Source organism: Anolis sagrei, chromosome 1, assembly GCF_037176765.1.
Source record: "Anolis sagrei isolate rAnoSag1 chromosome 1, rAnoSag1.mat, whole genome shotgun sequence".
Lineage (NCBI taxonomy): Eukaryota > Metazoa > Chordata > Lepidosauria > Squamata > Dactyloidae > Anolis > Anolis sagrei.
Window position 1 is genome coordinate 104722197 of NC_090021.1, and position 22035 is coordinate 104744231.

The 22035-nt window shown below is 40.6% G+C and overlaps 1 protein-coding gene across 1 annotated transcript in view; it reads left to right on the forward strand.

Moving 5' to 3' along the window:
* The window catches only part of MDN1 (midasin AAA ATPase 1), a 131670-nt gene that overhangs the window by 88572 nt on the left and 21063 nt on the right, over positions 1–22035 (forward strand). The window contains exons 71-84 of the mRNA XM_060753035.2: positions 158–267; positions 423–496; positions 8961–9156; positions 9861–10017; positions 10163–10309; positions 12236–12362; positions 12759–12864; positions 14710–14825; positions 15777–16238; positions 18125–18348; positions 19078–19218; positions 19544–19716; positions 19933–20094; positions 20820–20957. Coding sequence (XP_060609018.2) covers positions 158–267; positions 423–496; positions 8961–9156; positions 9861–10017; positions 10163–10309; positions 12236–12362; positions 12759–12864; positions 14710–14825; positions 15777–16238; positions 18125–18348; positions 19078–19218; positions 19544–19716; positions 19933–20094; positions 20820–20957 — 2333 coding nt within the window. The remainder of the gene's footprint in view (positions 1–157; positions 268–422; positions 497–8960; positions 9157–9860; positions 10018–10162; positions 10310–12235; positions 12363–12758; positions 12865–14709; positions 14826–15776; positions 16239–18124; positions 18349–19077; positions 19219–19543; positions 19717–19932; positions 20095–20819; positions 20958–22035) is intronic.

A 22035-nucleotide genomic window follows, 5' to 3' on the forward strand; every position in this document is an offset into this window, starting at 1 on the left:
AAATTACCCAAGCGGTCGAGTTTTTATCAAACTAGTGATGAACTGGTTTGTAAAGAAGAAATTGTCACTATAACTCAAGATCACTTCTGAATGATCTCTAAGGGATTTGACTGCCTGAAAAACTTATTTCACTGAAGTTTGTTTTTTCATTTTTCAGACATGCTGTGCAATATATTGTGGAATCTGTACAATTACTATAATCAGTTTTCAGAGCGTGTCCAAGCTAGGCTGGCTGAAGTTCGCCGTCCTATAGAAAAAGAACTGAAGGTAAGAATAAGACTTTTTAATGTAATGGCTCTCTCCTATTTTCTGTTTTCGATAAACCTGTTTCAAGCCTAAACCTAGAAACTTGTATCCTCTCATTTCCTAATACCATTCAGATAAATATTGAAGTTCACAGTCTCTGTTTGTTTACTTTGCAGGGGTTTGTTAAAATCTGTAAGTGGAACGATGTCAGTTTTTGGGCCGTAAAACAGTCTGTGGAGAAAACACACAGGTTAGTTAATGAATCAGTGGCCAACTTGGAAATTTGGGGTTAGGTAGGAAACAGAGGGCAAAACGTTAAACTGTTATTTTGAACAACAAAGAGTCTGTGGTCTCCTCAAGACTATCGGGTTGATTGTAAAATGAGCTGCTGTGGATCCCAATCCATTCCCTAAGACGTATGTTTTTCTGAAGGCTGGTCTACAATTTCCTTTTGTTGCTTTCTTCCATAAAGCCCACTGTTAGAATTGTCAAGGAAAGGCAGTGAAGGAGTAAATAGTACACCTGGGTGATATCAAATGATTTTGCCTGGAAGCCTGTTGGGACTTCACTGGTTATATTCTTGTTTAAGGAGCTAAACAAGCTGGTCCCCATTTGCTTGCAGTGTAGGCGGCCATCTTAAAGGCTGGGGTGTTTGTGCATAGAAACAGTCATGCCTCATGACTGAAATGGCCATTGATAGACTGCACTGAATGATACAGTCAACAACACCTGCACTATGGCTGCTACCCTTACCATCCATAGAAATACAGTGGCAAAGGTTTACTCTCTACCAATTTTGAATAGGATCTTAGCCCTTTTTAATTTTAGATAAGATTAATTTGCCAATATATGACCTTACAAAGTTTATTTTAGCAACTATTTTATAGGCTTGGTTGATTAAAAAATGGTTCAAAGCTCGTTTTGGATGTAGGGGGCTCTGGTGGTTTGATTCTAAAGTCAATACCGATTTTCACAGAAAAAACGTTCAAAACTTTTCTAAATTTCCGAGACTTCCGAATCCTTTCGTTAATGGTTTGAAAGTGTTATTTCCTGTTTCATTGGGTGATCTTTACTTTGAAAGTAGTTATTTTACTCCAGGAGCGGGGAAAAGCAAGCGGAGGAAATTCCTTCCTTCTCTGGTTTTAAACTGGCTTCTCTAGCTTTAAAACTGGTTTCTCTGGCTTTAAAACTGGCTTCGCTGGCTTGAGCCAAGGGCAGGAAATTCCTTCCTTCTCTGGTTTAAACCTGGCTTCTCTGGCTTTAAAACTGGTTTCTCTGGCTTTAAAACTGGCTCCGCTGGCTTGAGCCAAGGCCAGGAAATTCCTTCCTTCTCTAGTTTCAAACTGACTACTCTGGCTTTAAAACTGGCTTCTCTGGCTTGAGCCGAGACTAGGAAATTCCTTTCTTTTCTGGTTTAAAACTGGCTTCTCTGGCATTAAAACTGGCTCCTCTGTCTTGAGCTGAGACCAAGGACCAGAAGCAGGGAAAACCAAGCAGAGGAAATTCCTTCATTCTCTGATTTAAAACTGCCTTCTCTGGCTTGAGCCAAGACCAGGGACCAGAAGCAGGGAAAAGCTGAATAATTTCCGACTCACTTCATGAGTCGTAACAAAAATGGCAGAAAAAGCTTCGGAAGGGCAAAGGGACTTCCAGTTTTCTTAAAAACTTCAAAATCACATCAAAAAGGTAATTTTTCTGACATTATTCCGAATTATTAAGATTCCGACGGTATCTAACAATGCCTACTATTTTATTATTTGCCTACTGTGCACACTTAACATCTACTGTATCGCTTGTATCCCCATACAATTCTCTCTAGAGGCTTTGGGGCATTTCTTCCATATTTTAGAATCCAGTAACCATTTTAGGCCTAGGAGACGTATTTTTCAAATTATGAAAAGACCAGAAGTTACTTCAGGTTCGCTTCTAGACCTTTCCTGGCCTGTACTGTAATATGTAATATATTTTATTGATTTTAATTGAGAGCGGTTTTTAATTTTTGTAATATGCTTTTTTAATGTGAACTGATATTGTCATTGTCTAATACAGGGATCCTCAAACTTTTGAAACAGAGGGCCAGGTCATAATGCCTCAAACTGTTGGAGGGCCGGATTATAAGTTGGAAAAAAAACCATGAATGAATTCCTATGCACACTGCATATATCTTATTTGTAGTGGAAAAACACTTAAACAATAAAATAATTAAAATGAATAACAATTTTAACAAATACGAACTTAGTATTTCAATGAGAAGTGTGGGCCTACTTTTGGCTGATGAGATAGGGTTGTTGTTGTTGTTGTGTGCTTTCAACTCGTTTCAGATTTAGGTAGACCCTGAGTGAGGGTCAGTTAAATGACCTTGGGGGGCTGTATCCAGCCCTCGGGCCTTAGTTTGAGGACTCCTGGTCTAATATGTTGTGATTTTACCTGTATTTTATGTGGTTACTGCATTTGTATGCTCATATCTAAGCCGCCCTGAGTCCTTTTTGGGAGATGGTAGCCAAGTATAAATAAATTTTAACTATTATTTATATTATTACTGTGTATGGTAAAAATGTCCCCATGTGCACTAAAGAACATTAGGAGGCAAAATAAATCGAAGAGCAGCGTGACTTTTTTTTCCACCCCAGTAGTCCCTGAGGAAGATCCCAGTAGCCCTGGGATCTTTACATGGTCTGTAGATTACATTTTGCCCACCTTCTCTCTACTGGATGTCACAGAATTTCTTCTTCGTGTAGTCTGTGAAATGTGCAGATGTTGGGTTTTCCTGCACGTGCGCAGTGATTTTGGAACATTCTAGCTTAAAGAATTTTGGAGGAAGCCCCGCCCATCCTCCCAAGAGTATATAAGCCTGTAGGCGAGGCTTCGCCTTGGTTTTTCTTTCCGCATGACAGCAGCAGCATCTCGGACTTCTCTTTCCTGATCACTTACCTTTTATTGACCTTGGACTGCCTAACGATTCTTCGCTCCTCTCCAACCTTGACCACGGAACGACTACGGACAGGCTAGACTCATGGTGACTTTATCTTTTAAAAAATGCTCAACTTGGAAATCCACTCTCCTGCAAAAAGGAGCTATCTCCTCCATACCTCACCATGCACACACTTGCTTTTCCCCTGCTACTTCCTAGTAGATAAGAGGGACGGAGGTCAATGCCCCATCTTGAACCTCTGTATGCATCAACAAATTTATCACACTAACTACCATCTTCCCCTTTATCAAAGGTGGAGGATGGCGCGCCATGGTAGATCTTAGAGATGCCTATTTCCACATTTCGATCAGAGAAAGCCACCACAGGTATCTGTGCTTTGCACTAGATAACCATGTTTTCTTCTTTAATGTCTTACCCTTTGGTCTTTCCACAGCACCTAGGGTCTTCACCAAATGTATGGCCGTCGTTGCAGCCCATCTCTGCGAACATGGTGTCACTATTTTTCCATATATTGATGACTGGCTTCTCTGCTCAGACTCCCGCTCTCAGCTCCTCTCTGATATTTCTTACACTTTGTCTCTCCTACAGGAACCCGGGCTTGTTGTAAATCATGACAAATCCCATCTGATACCGACCCAGCGCATCCACTTCATAGGTGCTCTAATAGACGAGCATTTCTTCAACATCCGTCAAACCATCAACAACCTCGGTTCACTTGGCCGATCCTCTGCTTGGGCTATACAGTCCATACTTGGCCACATGGCCTCCACCACAAACATGACTCCCTTCATCTGACTCCACCTCCGCCCTCTTCAATCCTGGTTTCTCAGGGTATTCAATCCCCTTCACGACTCTCAAACCATGATCACCCTCCCCCCAGTTCTTCATTCCCTCTTATGGTGGACAAAGAGGTCCAATGTGTGTTCAGGTCTCCCATTCACACCCCCTCGCCCATCTCTGTCACTGACGACAGATGACTCCTCCCTGGGCTGGGTTGCACACCTCCAGGATCTGACGATCAGTGGCCGCTGGTCTCACTCGGAGCAACAACACCATATCGATACACCCAAACTGTTGGCAGTAGGGAAAGCTCTTCGAGCCTTTTCCGACCTAGTCTCCAACCTCACAGTTCAAATAGTCACAGACAACACGTCGGTGAAGTTCTATCTCAACAAACAGGGAGGAACTCACTCCCTGACCCTCCTCTCTGTCTCAGCCGAAATCTGGGAATGGTGCATACAGAGGAACATCTTCCTGATTGCAATCCATCTCCCTGGCAAAGACAACACGCTAGTGGACTCTCTTAGCAGAACGTCAATCACCAGCTATGAGTGGTGCCAACACCCCAGAGAATTCAAGTTTCCAGTCCACCACTGGGGCCGTCCACAAGTGGACATGTTCGCGTCCCCATAAAACACCCACTGCCTTCCTTTTTCAGTGGACTCCCAGTCTCCTATACATCTTTCCCCCTCTTCCTCTACTCTCCAGACAAGGCCAATTGCATCCCGATAGCCCTATGGTGGCCCAGGCAACCGTGGTTCGCCCCTCCCCTCCGAGCAGCGGGGAAAACCTTTCTCTGTCTTCAGTCCAGTCCAGACCTCTGCACTCTACAAAACGGCCTGATCCACCACCCAGATCTTCTGACACTTCGCCTGACGGTATGGAGGATCAGGCCATAACCCGCCTTTTTCACACTCCATGATTAATAATCCTAGCAGCCCAGAAAACCTCTACAAAAAAATCCTATACCTACAAGTGGTCTAGATTTAAAAATTTCACTCAACTCCTGGGCTGTGATCCCCTCTCAGCCTCGATCTTCATGATTCTGGACTTTCTCGTCCACCTTTCCTCACTAAACTTCTCCTTATCCTCCATCAAGTGGTACCTCGCGGCACTCTCATGGTATAGGAGAAAATCTGGCCTACCATCTCTTTTCCAAGACCCTCTGATACAACTGTTCATCAAGGATTATAAGAATATTCACCCACAAGTCTCACTCCCCCCCCCCCAGCATGGAGCCTTGAACTTGTCCCATCCAGGCTCTCCAAGCCCCCTTTTGAACCCATGTCCTCCTATGACATTTCCCACCTCTCATGAAAAACGGCATTTCTGGTGGCCGTCACTTTTGCAAGAAGGGCCAGCAAGCTCCCTGCACTCTGTGCGGATCCCCCCTTCATTAGATTCCATGAGGACAAGGTTGTCCTCCATACTGATGTCACCTTTTTACCCAAAGTTGACCCCAACTTTCATATGTACCAAGACATCACCTTACCTACCTTCTTTCCCAAACCCTCCACACCCCTGGAACTTGCACTCCACTCTCTAGATGTCAAGGGAGCCCTTTCTTTTTATACAGGGTTAGTCAAAATGAATAGGCCAATAAGAAAATTAATTGTACCCGAATGTATGTTTACTGTAACCAAACCACAGCTACGTAGCGACAGATAAACTATCAAAGTTTTTTTTGATCAACACACATGTACGTTAATGCCGCTAGGCGTCGCTAGGAGTCGCTGTTTTCAAAATGGCGGAATCAGGCAAAGAGAAGGCATTTTGTGTGATGACATTTGCTAAAACAATGTCAGTAATTACGGTCCAGCGAGAATTTCGAGCCAAGTATGGCAAGGAACCACCTCATCGACATTCCATTGCGAGGTGGGTAAAGCAATTTGAGGAGACGGGCTGCTTATGCAAGGGTAAAACCACAGGACGACCGCGTGTCTCCGAAGACACAGTGGAATCCATTCGTGCATCCTTTCAACGAAGTCCCCAGAAGTCGACAAATCGTGTTTCCATGGAATTGAACGTTCCGCAAAAAACTGTGTGGCGCGTGTTACGCAAACGTTTGCAGTTCAAGCCGTATAAATTGCAAATGGTGCAGGCTTTGAAAAAAGGTGACTATTCGAAACGACACGATTTTTGCGAATCAATGCAGCGAAGACTAGAGGAGGAAGGCTTTGCCAACAGACTGGTCTTCAGTGACAAGGCAACGTTTCACCTGTGCGGGAAGGTCAATAGGCATAATCTCCGCTTTTGGGGATCTGAAAATCCTCATGCCGTATTGGAACATGTAAGGGATTTGCCGAAGGTAAACGTTTTCTGTGCAATAACCAACCGTCACGTTTTGGCCCATTCTTTTTCGCGGAGAAAACCGTAACAGGCATAGTGTACGCTGACATGTTGTCTGAATGGTTGATGCCAGTTAGAAGAGAAAGTGCCCGATTTCGTATTCCAACAGGACGGTGCCCCTCCGCATTGGCACAACAGTGTACGCGAGTACCTCAACGAACACCTTCCCAGACGTTGGATTGGCCGTGCTGGAGTGACTGATCTTCCATTCCTCCTGTGGCCCCCCAGGTCCCCCGACCTCACACCATGCGACTTTTCTCTCTGGTGGTATGTGAAAAACACTGTGTTCCGACCTCCATTACCGCTGACCTTGGACGACTTAAAACAGCGCATATGTGCTGCATTCGATGCCATTACGTCGGATGTGCTGCAACGGATGTGGAATGAACTGGACTATCGCTTGGACGTCTGCCGTGTCACACGGGGCGCCCATATCGAACATCTCTGAAGGTGAGACAAAACTTTGATAATTTATCTGTCGATACGTAGCTGTAGTTTGGTTACAATAAACATACATTCGTCTAAAATTAATTTTCTTATTGGCCTATTCATTTTGACTAACCCTGTATATCTAGGACTGCCTCCTATAGAAAGTCTCAGAGACTTTTCCTCAAATATAGAATCATAGAATCAAAGAGTTGGAAGAGACCTCATGGGCCATCCAGTCCAACCCCCTGCCAAGAAGCAGGAATATTGCATTCAAATCACCCCTGACAGATGGCCATCCAGCCTCTGTTTAAAAGCTTCCAAAGAAGGAGCCTCCACCACACTCCAGGGCAGAGAGTTCCACTGCTGAACGGCTCTCACAGTCAGGAAGTTCTTCCTCATGTTCAGATGGAATCTCCTCTCTTGTAGTTTGAAGCCATTGTTCCATGTCCTAGTCTCCAGGGAAGCAGAAAACAAGTTTGCTCCCTCCTCCCTGTGGCTTCCTCTCACATATTTATACATGGCTATCATATCCCCTCTCAGCCTTCTCTTCTTCATGCTAAACATGCCCAGCTCCTTAAGCCGCTCCTCATAGGGCTTGTTCTCCAGACTTTTTATCATTTTAGTCGCTCTCCTCTGGACACATTCCAGCTTGTCAACATCTCTCTTGAATTGTGGTGCCCAGAATTGGACACAATATTCCAGGTGTGGTCTAACCAAAGCAGAATAGAGGGGTAGCATTACTTCCCTAGATCTAGACACTATGCTCCTATTGATGCAGGCCAAAATCCCATTGGCTTTTTTTGCCGCCACATCACATTGTTGGCTCATTTTTAACTTTTCCCTAACCCCTGTCAGCATTGCCCCATCTTCTCCTCGAAGAGGCCCTATCGCCTCCTTGTTTTTCCTTTTTCTACTGACATAAGAAAAGAATCCCTTTTTATTGTTTTTAATGTCCCTGGCAAGCCTGAGCTCGTTTTGTGCTTTAGCCTTGCGGACCTTTTCCCTACAGGTGTTGGCTATTTGTTTGAATTCTTCTTTGGTGATTTCTCCCTTTTTCCAGTTCTTGTGCATGTCTCTTTTGTGTCTCAGCACAGTCAGAAGTTCTTTGGACATCCATTCTGGCTTCTTTGCACTTGTCCTATTTTTTCTTTTTGTTGGCACGGTTTGCAACTGTGCCTTGAGTATTTCACTCTTGAGAAACTCCCATCCATCCGTAACTCCCTTGTCTTTTAGTATCTGTGTCCACGGAATGCTGCTCAGTGTTTCTTTCATTTTTTGGAAATCAGCTCTCCTAAAGTCCAAAATGTGGGTTTGTCTTGTCTTCGTTTCGGCCTTCCTTTGTACCTCAAATAGGAAGGAAGCTCTCAGCTCCCCAATCTTAAAGGCTATCATCCTGGATAATACCCACAATTCGCCTAGCCTATCAACTAGTGGGTAAAGACCCACCATCTACCCTCCATGCTCACTCCACGAGATCTCTCTCAACCTCTCAAGCCTTCCTCCGGGGTGTTCAAGACATCTGCAAAGCAGCAATGTGGACGACACTTTTTACATTTGCAACCCACTACAAGCTCGACATCCTTGCCAAGAGAGATGCGGCCTTCGGCAGAGCGGTCCTCTTCTCATGTGTGGCATGACCCACCTCCAGGTTGGTAGCTTTCTAGTCACCCAACATGTGCGCATTTCACAGACTACACAAAGAAGAAATATAGGTTGCTTACCAGTAAACGTATTTCTTCAAGTGTCAGTCTGTGAAATTCGCACATCCCCTCCCGTCCTCCCCTCTGATGTCATGCCCCTCTCCTGGCTGCTGTCTGGCAGCAAGGAACTGAGGCGAAGCCCCGCCTACAGGCTTATATACTCTTGGAAGGATGGGTGGGGCTTCATCCAAAATTCTTTAAGCTAGAATGTTCCGAAATTACTGCGCACGTGCAGGAAAACCCAACATGTGCGAATTTCACAGACTGACACTCAAAGAAATACGTTTACAGGTAAGCAACCTATATTTACTATTAATATGTCATAATATGTATACATTTAAATTGGGTTGTGCACAATGTTTAAACTATTTCAGACAACTATTTTCTCTATTTTCACTGAGATTATCATATTGTTACAGAGTTTGTGTACCATGTGTTCTTTCTGACATGCAATGAGTGTGCTGTACGTCCATATCCACTTACTCATAGCTTTTTGTTGTTATGCCTACTTTCATGGGGACTAGGACACTTTTTAAATTCATGAAGAAATTTGAAGCTGCTCTCAGTGAACCCTGTCGATCCGCTTTGGTGGAAACAGCCAAAGAAGAGCAACTTGTTTCCTTGCTGAAACAAGAGACAACAGACAACCAAGAAACTAAAATCCAGAATCTAAACAACGTATTAAGAAAAAACCTGATGGCTAGAACAGATGCCACTGAGGTAATGTGATTTTTAATGGTTTTGAGATGGAATGCTGGCTATTTACAAACTTAGTGTTGAATTTGTTGCCTATCTCAGGGTTTTTTTCTTGTAATGTAGGATCATGTGAAGTAGATAGACATAACTTTATTTTTGTACCTCAGTCTATCTGAAGGGACTCAGAGCGATTTACACGTGGTACAAAGTGCCTAAAACAACACATAAAATAAACACACAGCACGATACATGATAAACCCACAATATAGAAAACAACAATTTTAACTCAAAACGTCGCCCAATAATAGTGTCGACTGTCGTAAAAACATGGTCAACTGTAAACAAGAAGAAGGAAAAAGGATAGTGCAAGTTATAGCTAAGGAACAAAAGCATGGGATGAAAGTGCTGTTCTGTTTCATAAATAATACATCTGTTCTATTTTGAATCATCGGGCTTTTAGAAATAGATAGGTTAATTTGCTCAGTTATATGGACGCACACGACGGAGTACAAGTTGGGCTTCTCATGAGGCCATTTGTTGAGTGGCGTCCAGGCTTCTTTCTTTAATGGCAGCCAACAAGGCATAGCAGGAAAGTTGACAAAACTGGTCTTGGTGTCCACCTCTCATTTCTATATTTGAGCTTTAGTTTTTCAAAAATGAGCATAATAGTCTGATGGCTTGGTCTGTCCATAGTCATAGTGGCTTGTCTCTTTTTGACATTATATCAGGCTGTCCTTTTGGAAGAATTTGAAGAAGAGGTGTTTCAACCAGAATCCCTTCAGGGCCGCTTGCCCAAGCTCACAAAGCGGATGCAGAAAATATGTACAGGTCTGGTGAAGAACAATTCATTTTTGGATCTTGTGGAGAATCTTGACAATTTTACTGGTAAGCACTGTAGAAATACAAACATATAATTTTATATATTTAGATCTTCACATTTCCAAATGCTTTGTCGTTAAAGCCGTGGAGTAAGAATGAGAGTGTAAATGTTACTATGTAGATTATTTTTATTCCTCTCTTCCTTTTATAGGTGACATAATTTCCTCTGCCCATGAATTGCAGAATCTGGCTGTAAATCCAGCTGGAGAAAAGGAAAAACAGAAATCTGAGGCCAAACATTTCCTTGTACAGAAACAAAGGGCCTTAACAGAGCTCTTTAAACATCTTGCAACTACAGGTAAAGGGAAATTAAGCCAAATTTTTAAATTTGAATAATATAACAACAACAAAACTTTATTTATATACCGCTCTATCTTCCCAAGGGGACTCAGATAAACAGTAATATTCTGTTCTTAGTGTCTCCCCCCCCCCCCCCCCCCAATACTGGACTTCTTTATACAGTAAAACCACTGTATCCAGGGAGACACATTCTTAGTCACACCACAGTTATCTGAAACTGCAGATAGCCTGTGACTATGTGGGGAAAATGTTGGCGTGGACCAGCTATACAACTAGCCGTGGATACTATTAGCAGTGACTTCCTGCAGACATGAGGAAATCTCTGCTAGGTTTATTCATGCATTAGTTTGTAGTGTTTCAGGTGCTGCTGTGGACTTGTACACAAATGAGAAAGTATCTTAGGTTTTTATGTACACAGCAAAAAATAAGTTAATAATCTGGCCTCTCTTGCTTCATTCTCCTGTAATACCAAGCCATGACTTGCCTGAATGTAGAAATATATCCAGTTAGATCTCTTTACCAAAAGAACAAAGAGCAGTGGCAGAGCAGATTGCCCATGTGTGCCCCCACAAAATTATTTTGCAGAAATGGAAGGCCCTCCAGAGCAGATGGGGTTGCAGGAAACAGGGGAGGAAAGGGAAATCTTGTTTTACATGTGCAAGTCCACTCACATGATATAATAATAATAATAATAATAATAATAATAATAATAATGCATTTTATGGAGCCCCAAGTGGCACAGAGGGTTAAATCGCTGAGCTGCTGAACTTACTGACCAAAAGGTCAGTGGTTCGAATCCGGGGAGTGGGGTGAGCTTCCATTGTTAGCTCAAGTTTCTTCCAACCTAGCAGTTCAAAAATACAAATGTGAGTAGATCAATAGGTACCACTCGGGCAGGATAGTAATGGCACTCCATACAATCATGCTGGCCACATGACCTTGGAGGTGTCTACGGACATCGCTGGCTCTTCAGCTTAGAAATGGAGATAAGCACCCCCAGAGTCGGACATATTAGAATTAAGGTCAAAGGGAAATCTTTACCTTTTTAATATATATTATTGTTTACCTGTGTCTCCTAATGACTCAAAGCAGGGTACAACAGAGTCAAAACATACGAACATTAATAAAATACATATAAAAGAATACATAGATAAAAATACATCATTATAAAAACATACACCAAATACAGGATACAAAATTCAAATAGAATACAAATTCAAAACAAATGATTCAGAGTTGACTAGGTAGGCCAACAAGAAACTGTCTATTACTACATTAGGTTACTTATCCATGTATATAGTTCAATATTGGCTACACCGATTATAAGCAGCTCTCAGGATCCCAGGTGAAATTCTTTCCTGTCATTTGTTACCTGATCATTTTATTTAGTGGTGCCAGAGACTGAACATAGGATCTTCTAAGCTTGTGTTCATTTAATGAGCTATAGATCCTTCCTGTTACATCAGTGTGCCCTAGACTCCTGCTTCTTTTCCTGGGTTTGAACATTTCTGATTTGGAAACCCACCCAAGCTGTAATTTTCTCCAAGCAAAAGGAGAGTATAGATGCCTGATGCTCTCATTGTTATGCCAAACATTGGTTTGTTCTTGCATTAGAGTCAAATTTGAAAATTTAGTAAATACATTCAGTGATAGTCATCTGAAAGTAGCTATTATCATAAGGTGGAGCGAGTATTCTTAAGAAATACTAAAGAATTTATCTCTATTCTAGTAGTAGTAGTTTGTAAGAGTGATTAATTTTGTAGCTTCTTATATTCTCACAGGACAAACCTTGTTGAGGACAAATCTCTATATATCTTAGTGTCTCTTTAAACTAGCTGAAAATAATGCAGGGTGGAGGGAACCCGGTGACTTTACTTTCAAATCACAGAAGAGACTAATCCATGTGTTTCAACTGTCTCCCTAGGATTGTCATATCGCAAAGGCCTTGCTTGGTCTCGTTCTAAAACTTCCCAGGAACTGCTTTTCCTTCGGCCATTGGATTTGCATAGTGCATTGTCCTTGATCAGCAGCACGCAGAAATTGGATTCAACGTATGTATCTTCTCTTTTTCAGGCTACAGAAAGGGGTTTAAAAAGAAATGGGTTGTTTGACTTTTGAAAACTGAAAAGGGTACATTTGATGAGGATATTCTAAAGAAATAGCTGGAAGAAAGTTTAAGTCTTTTCTTCCACCATCAGACTCCCTTCCCCTGCAATCAACACACCAGAAATAGTAATTGGTCCTTACATTAAATCATCACTTCTAACATGTGTACATCCATTATTAGGATCATAACTTACTAATGTAATGTAAAATTGGTCGGTGCTTCCTACAAACGTAATTGAACTGAATTTCTAAGGCTTTGCATCTATGTTGTCTACCTTGAAACTTTTGAAGCAGATCACTTTTTTTGTTCTAGGGCATAAAACAAGTCTTGTACTTTCCAGGTTACTCTCTGAGATATCTTCCTCCTGGGATGGATGCCAGAAATATTTCTATCAGGCTCTTGCACGCCACTGTAGGCTTCAGACAGTGTTATTAGCACCTTCAAAGGTAAAAGAGTGGCTTCAAATAACGTTAAAGATTTGGTTTAACTTTATGCTTTTAACAGTTTTGAGCAAATAAGGCAGGATCAGTCACTGAGAAGTCTGATAAGTTTATTTAAAATAAGTATAGCCGTCCCCAGGCTTGTTTCGACTTGCCATGTTGTAGATATAAAACAAATGGATGGAGGTAATCATCTAACAGGTCTACTAGTCTGTCTCTAATGAAAGTTATTTCCAAATATTTCTACATACTAAATTTACTAGCTTAACTAGAGTAGACTAGCTACTAGCCAATGCAGCTTACATAACTGCTTTTTGCCCAGTTTACTGCCAAAGGCTATTTGCACACAATTGACCCACATAACTTTGGGAACTTTAGTTGGCTTTTGTAAATCATTGTGGATTTTTTATGTTCAGATTTTGCGTCATTATATATTTTTGTTTGATTACGTTTTGTTTAATTTAGTGATGTTAGGTTCTGATGTTGTTTTCATATGTGGGGTTTTTCTGGGATTATTATGTCAGTCCTTGTTTGTTCTGTGCTGGCATTGTATGTTTGCATCCCCTGAGGTTGTGAAGTCCATTGGAAACTAGGAAAAACAAGTTTACATATCTGTGGAAAGTCCAGGGTAGGAGAAAGAACTCTTGTCAGTTGGAGCTAGGTGTGAATGTTTCAGTTGGCCACCTTGATTAACATTTGATGGCCTGACAGTTTTTAGGTGTGGCTTGTTACTGTCTGAGGGGATCCTTTTTTGAGAGTTGATTGCCTGTTCCTGATTGTTTCTTTTGTAGAGTTCCCTTGTGTTTGAGTTTGGTTCTTTATTTGCTGTTACGATTTTGAAGCTTTTTAATACTGGTAGCCAGATTTTGTTCATTTTCATGGTTTCTTCCTTTCTGTCGAAATTGTCCACATGCTTGTGGATTTCAATGGCTTCTCTGTGTTGCCTGACATGGTAGCTGTTAGAGTGGTCCAGCATTTCTGTGTCCTCAAATAATATGCTATGTCCAGTTTGGTTCATCAGGTGCTCTGCTATGGCTGACTTCTCTGGTTGAAGTACTCTGCATTGACTTTCATGTTCCTTGATTCGTGTTTGGGCAATGCTGCATTTGGTGGTCCCTACGTAGACTTGTCCACAGTTGCATGGTATATGGTAGACTCCTGCAGAGGTGAGAGGATCCCTCTTGTCCTTTGCTGAACATAGCATTTGTTGCATTTTCTTAGTGGGTCAAAGAAACATTTGCCTTTGTATGTTGGAATCTGCCCTGAGTCCCCCTGGGGAGATAGGACAGATTATAAATAAAGTTACTACCACCACTACTACTACTACTACTACTATTATTATTACTATTATTATTATTATTATTATTATTTGATCCACAATAAGATTGGTACACAGCAAACAAGATCACTATGCCAGCTTTTGTATTTGATCACACATCGGACACTTCCTAAGTGTCCAGGACTGTGTGATGTATCGACGAATAATGCAGATCCAAGCAGGGTGGCCTTTTGCAGCTGGCAGATGGTAATTTTGTCAGTGCCTATTGTTTTTAAGTTCAGGCCAAGGTCTTTAGGCACTGCACCCAGTGTGCCAATCACCACTGGGACCACCTTCACTAGCTTGTGCCAGAGTCTTTGCAATTTGGTCTTTAAATCCTTGTTATCGTGTAAGCTTTTTCAGTTTCTTCTTCTTCTTCTTTGTTATCATTGTAAAACTTACATAATAATAATACTTATTGTTTCCAGTGTCTTCTGCATTTATTGTGATATTATTAGGTAAAGATCTATGCATTCCAGTAATACAAGTAGGAGGTAAACCCACGAGTACAGGCCCCTTTCTTGTTTCAACAGGAAATTGGACTGGGCACTGTGGAGAGGTGTAAGGGATTTACTTCACACCTCATGAAGATACTTGTCAAACAGAGGAACTCCCTGACTGCCTTGACGGAGCACTGGATTTTCCTTAGGTACCTGACTTTCCTGTTCATTCTTCTGATTTAAAAACAAAGGATAGCATTCAGACTACTAAGAGATGTGGTGTGCAGACTGCTTAAGCATGGCAAGCCGCTTGTTGAAAAGCTGCAAAAACTGACTTCTGTGTATGAAAGCAGTGGTTTTCTTAATCTAGACATTTTTACTGCTAAGAAGTAAAATCAAAGCGATCCCTGTTTTCCCTTTTTGTTTTTTACTCTCAGATCACTGGCAAAGGAATAGCATTCATTTTCTGTAGTCGCTATTCCAAAATCCTATAAAGCAGACAATTGCCTGCAGACTATTGAGGGGAGGTTTTTTTCTGACTTAAATAAAAATTTGAATTGTAGAACTTCAATCCGAGGCTCTGAAGAGATTTTATAGAAACTATAGATCTATTTATAGAAACACACAACACCTTTGACTAGACTTGCTATTTTATCAGGCATAGTCAGTTGCTTCTCTGTCCCCAACAGAATGACAGGGGACTCTCAAAATAAAACTGTGAGTCTGGGGAGGGTTTTGGTCACTGCAGGGAGAAAGAGAATCATAACCTAAAAGAACATATGCAACTGTCAGGTGAGCTTAGATTTGCATATGCCACTGTCTAGGTGCCAGCCATCTTCTGCAATCAATCAATCATCAGTATTTAAACATTGCAGTAACAGCTGCTTTATCTGAACTTTATTTACTTCACCTATAACATTTGCATTCTAAAAATGACAAACCCTCTTGTGGCATCTTAAAACACCAACAAGTTGTAAATTGGCACAAATCTTCATGGACCCCAGCCCACTTCATCAGTCCATGAATATTTTCGCCAGATCAAATTTGCTGATTCTTACCATATCACAATATTCTTTGTTGGTTTTGCTGCATAATCTAAAGACAGTTGCTCTTTCGATTGTATTCTAATTATTGTTATCCTGTTTGAATCCCCCGAACAGGAACCTTCTGAGCTGTGTAGAGGAAATTCATGCCAGGTTGAATGTTACGAATGAGTATGAAGTTGCTTTTCCTCCTCAAGATGGCATCCAGCAGTGGACAGACCAGTTGCAGTACCTGGCCATGCAGTGCGTGATGGTCCTGGAGCAACTCTCCTGGTTTATAGAGTGCTGCCCAAAAGGCCACTTCTTGAATTCTCCCGGGACAGAAAGGCAATCTGAGGAAACTGAACTAAATTCATCCAGTGTTCAAAAATTGCGACCTGAACTTAATGCCTCAGAGCTACAGTTCGTCACGCCAGTAGCTACGGATCAGCTGCCTGTTGGATGCAAGATGCTGAAGTATGGTCCATTGTATCAACAGCTGATCTCCCAAGTGAAAGAGATGCTTGTTGAAGTTAAGGCAGTAAAATCAGACGTGGAGAGAATAAGACAGCTCTCTTCCGAGACTCTCTTCCATTCCTGGTATGTTTCATGTTATGACACCAAGATAAACATATTGCCTTAACATTACCCAATTTATAGATTGTGCACATTACCCAATTTATAGATTGCACCCAATTTATAGATTGTGCAATCTAAATTGTGCACTTTCTAAAAGAATGGTTTCCATTGTCCATTTTGTGCAGCAAAAGGATTAAATAGATCTTGCATTTAGCACCCATTAAGTATGTGTTTGGTGCTCAGGAAGCACATGATCCCAGCAGAGAGCCACACTAAACAGCCTTTTGCAGTGCCAGATTACCAAGTCACCCATCTTAGTTGTAGTTGTAGAAATTAATTGGGGACAGAGTTGTGGTCATTTGCATTTGGAAGGAGGTACGTAGAAGCAGCATCTGCTGCATTCCAGAGGATATCACAGGCATTGGCAAACTTCGGCCCTCCAGGTATTTTGTACTTCAACTTGCATAATTTCTAACAACTAGTAAGATAGCTGAGCTTTCTGGGACTTGTAGTCCAAAACACCTGAAAGGCTATGTCAGCAAAATATTTGAATCAGATTTAAAGGGCGTGCAAGGGCCATTATTTACAGAATGCCATATGCATGCCTAGTTCCAAATACCAGCACGTTTGTGTGATTTCTTTCTTTCTGTTATTGATATGACACTAGCTTGACAGACAAGAACTAATAACTTGACAAAACACAACATAGCAACTACTCAACACACAGACTAATATTTAACAATTAAACATAAAACATGGATTTTGATTTCCCGCTTTCTTGCCACTGGCATTATCATAATACAAGAATTTATATCCCATCTAACAGTCCAGAATTTATCTATATATTTTAATTTGGAAAAAGAGCAAATTAGTTGTCAAAACCTACAAATATCCTTATTACTATTATTATTTGATACACAGCAAACAAGATCACTATGCTGACTTTTGTATTCGATCACACGTCGGACACTTCCCAAGTGTCTAGGACTGTGTGATGTATCAGTGAATAATGCGTGTAGATCTGAGTAGAGTGGCTTTTGCAGCTGACAGATCGTAATTTTGTCAGCACCAATTGTTTTTAAGTGCAGGCCAAGATTTTAGGTACTTCACCCAGTGTGCCAATCACTACTGGGTCCACCTTTACTAGCTTGTACCAGAGTCTTTGCAGTTCTGTCTTTAAATCCTCATATTGTGTAAGCTTTTCCAGTTGCTTCCCATCGATTCTGCTGTCACCTAAGATTGCAACATTGATCATCCATACCTTGTGTGTTTTCCCCCCACGATTGTGAAGTCAGGAGTCTTGCTCCAAAACTCTTGTCAGTCTGAATTCGGAAGTCCCAGAGTAGTTTCACATTTTCATTTTCTGTACCTTCTGGCTTGTGATCCCACCAGTTTTTTTGTCACAGGCAGATGGTATTTGTGGCACAAGTTCCAGTGGATCATCTGAGCACCAGTATTGTGCCTCTGCTTATAGTCTGTATGATTATTATTATTATTATTAGTAGTAGTAGTATTAGTATTACTACTACTACTACTATATCCTGTGCACACACACACACACACACACACACCCACACACCATTATTTCACTGTCTCCAAATTACAAGTCGAATACATGGCTTGTTGCTGGTTCCTGAGCTTGAATCAATTCTGAATCCATAACACTCATGAGAAAGGGGATGGAAGAGAACTGAACCAGAAATGAGTACAACAAAACTAGTTTCTTTGGTCATTTGTGGAAAAATAAATACCATAATGTGTGGTTTAGTACACTGCACCATTGTAACATATCTTTGATATTTCCTGCAGATATATTTAAAATTGTGTGTTGCATTTATGTTTTTGAAGTAAATGTTCAGATGAAAAATTGAGCTTTTAAAGGAACTGCAGGTACTTTTGTCTTGCAGGAAAAGCTTTGAGGTGTGTTCTTCCGGAATGGACTGTTTGTTGAAGGTTTCAACCCAACTGCAAGACATTGAGTCCTTGTTTCTTCTGCCCGAAGATAGTCAAGCTATCTCACAAATGGCAATCATCAAAAGTCTCATATACATTCAAGGGGAAATTAATAAAAGTGTGGATGACTTTGCTATCTGGAGGACACAACTGTTCAGTTCAATTTCACACTGTGAGGGTAAAGACAATCTTTTCTTCCTTCTAACTGATAATCCAGTACTTTGTTCAGGTTTGTTCATCACCATTGGGTAATTATAAGCATGAATAAATACAGTAGAATTAGATCATGATTTTATTGATGATTCTAGACATTTTTCTCTAGCTTGTGTGCTACCCATTGGTCCCGACACTGGTGTGGTCTCCCATGTGTTCGGGATATTTGGGCAACGTCCTTGCAGACAGCCAGTTCTCTCACACCAGAAGCAACTTGCAGTTTCTTAAGTTGCTCCTGACATGAAAAAAAATTCAAGATAACTCATTTGACATGCCTGATTCAAACCCACTTCTCAGCGCTCTTATTAGGCCAGTTAATAATATGAATAAAGATATTGTGTCTGCTTTGACTGCATAAAGAAACATGGATTTGTTTTCTTTGTTATCCTCTAGCCTGGCTGTCTCATTCCACCCTTTCTTTCACTCACAGCGGAACTCTGGTTTATCCAGTTCAAAACGGCATGCTCAAGTCCTAGTTTTGTTCTTAGTTCAGATCTTTCAGCCATGTTGTTTGCTGTGATGCCAGCAACAGTCTCTGTCTGCCTTCTAACCTTAGAGGTGCTGTCCATCTTAAGTTGGTGTTTCTGTAGTTACATTTGCTGTTTAGCTGCCACAGAGACTACTTTGTGATAGCATATTTGGGCAATGTAGAGATCAAGTGTGTTTCCAATTAATATTTCTGTTTTTTCCAAAGGGGAAGAAAAATCAGATGATAGCTTTGTAGACCTCTTCTCCAAACAAGTAGAACTTGCGATCCAGGTTGTCCTGAGTGCGATACAACATTTGGTGGAGAGGAGAAAAGAAAAAGAGGAGAGCAGCTCAGTGGCTGAGAATGGTTAGTTGAACTTTCTTTTTTAACATTCAGATATATATATATTGTGGAATTGAGCACAAACTTGTATTCTGTGATACTCTTAGTGGGTCAGTTAGTCGATTTTCATTCTAAATTATTGCTATTTTTAATTATTACATTGATATCCCACCCTTTTCCCAGCCCAGAATTCAATACAGCTTTAAAATGATGTCATGTAAAATTAAAAAAATATATTATTAATCCATAATTCAAATTCAATGGAATGGTCACTACTTGAGTAACCAATTTTAAAACCTCTTTGGCAATCCTTTCTTTAACTGTTGTTTGGTCATTATTTTTTCTTCAGAGGAAGAGACCTCAGTTAACCCTCTCAAGACGGGGCATTTAACCAAGCTCCTGGATGAAGACATCTGTGCAGATGTGAATTCTTTGCACATACAGAAAATAATTTCAGTCATTTCAGAACTCCTGGAGCGACTGAAATCCTATGGCGAGGATTATACTGTGTACAAGTGCAAGGTAAAAAAAAATAACAACCATCTGGAACATAATGGGTTGGATTCTGATTTGGGTTTCTTCAACTGGGTTGATGGAAGCAAAGTGAAAAAGAGGGATAATTTGGAATTATTTCTCTGATGATTTGTTAAAAAGCTGTACCTCAAATAGAGATATGGTGGGAGTTTACAACTTGATGTGCCTTCACACAAAAAAATACCTGATTTCTTCTGCCTACAGCTCTTCAATCAGTCCTGCCACTTAATGGTGCGTCTAATGCCAATACTTTACAAGTATTCCAGCACCATCCTTTTCTACCTCACCATTTCCTTGGCCACACACAGGAGTACTGGGAAGTTGCTTTCTGTTCTAACGAGTATATTTACTGAACTGGCCCAGAAGGTAAGAAATATTAGCTTATCTTCTCGTTATATGTGCTAAAAATATTTCTCATTTTGAAGTATGAAAAAAATGAAATCAGAGTCGACATCTATGTAAGATTATTGTTGTTGTAATCTATATTGATTAGGTGGGAACTTTAATCTTTGCTCCTAAAGATTTGTATTTTTATATATATATATATATTTGATCTTAAAATTAGGGCCTAGTACAGGTGTCATTTTTGCTATTGGTATATAGTCTTCTAACTTGATCTTCAGAATGTTATCATTATACTTTTGAGGGTTTTTTTCCTGTTCAGTTGAATTGTACATGTTCCATTTTGCCAGCTTTGATATCCAGATAATCATTTTTAAAAGTTTCAAACTACTTGAAACCACACCTGTAGTGCAATGTGTATAGGGCTGCTTCTCTGCAAAATAAATGGAGAATCGGTGAGCCTAAATAAACTGTGCTGCCCATAAGAGCAACTTTGATCCATACATGCCTTTTGCAAGATATGCAATTTTGGGGGGAATTTAACAAAATGGCCCTCCAGTTACATGACCTCATTTGTCAATCAATATATAGAAATAATCTCATAGAAGCCCATCATTCTGTTCGATGTTCGAAAGTATACAAGTAAATAAATTAGCACTTTCTCTGCTCCACTTGGGAGAAGCATTCAAGAAGTATCATGAAGCCTAGTTTTGAGTGCTAACCTCTCTTCACATTAATGTGCTTTTTAGGGGTTTTGCTTACCAAAAGAGCTGACAGAGGATGCTGCGGGAGAAGGAGGAACAGAATTCCATGATTATGAAGGAGGGGGCCTTGGAGAAGGGGAAGGGAAAAAGGACGTGAGTGACAAGATAGAACACGAAGATCAGGTATGTGGAAATGGAATGTATGGTTGTATTCTCAGAATTCAGCCTTTGCTTCACATACATACTCTTAATTAATATGTTGTAGCAGCATCCTGGAAGGAGTCTTAAATATCATGAAAACAGCATGCATGAAGGTTAATGGAAGTTATTGGTTTATTTTCTTACAATGGTTCAATAGTTTTCAGGGTAACTTTCCTCTTGTCGACCATCAGTTTGTTACTAAACAAAAAGAAAACAAATCATACTGGATACCAAATATGAAATCCAGTAGTAATAATAATAATAATAATAATAATAATAATTTATACCCCGCCACCATCTCGGGGTGGCTAACATGAGGCCAAGCCCAAACAATTACAATAAAGCAAAATAAAATGCATAAAAAACAGCCAATAACATCCAATAAAAATGCTTAACAATAACATAGTAATGCAATAAAACAATGACAATATAACATAATAAAAACAAAGTATAAAATGCTAAAAGAATTAAACAAGGACAAGGTGGGCCAGTTATGCCTTTTTGATTAGAAAAATAATTATTGTAATAGAGGATATATCCTAATATAGTATTAACATATTTTATTTAAGGCTGACAAGAGGAAACAAAATACCATATATAAGTTGAGGGTGGGTTTTGGGGCCTGAATTAGGGATTTTGATATGACCCGTGGATAACCTGAGGGTCATTCCACAGAGAGGGGAAAGCATCGCTATATAGCTGATGCAGTGGGCAAGCCATCCCTGACCACCACCATTTCCCTGCCTAAGCATTCAAAAAAGGCCATTCACCATCCTACTCAGAAAGGGTAATGGTTCCTGTTTTGATAAAAGTTCAGGTACACTATTAATTCATACATACACACACACATACTTTAAAAAAAAAGCCCCACTCTCTCTCCTGCATACTGGTTCTGGTCTGTTTGAATTTCTGGGCAGGAAAAGGACAACTGCAGCTCTTTGGTGCTTCCTCACAAAGGAACACAGAAAGAGCAGAGAGGGTTGTTATTTCTTTCAGGTAGGATTTTAGGTCAATGTTTAGGTTGGCCTAGGTTTCTTGGGTTGGCTTTTTAAAGTAAAGT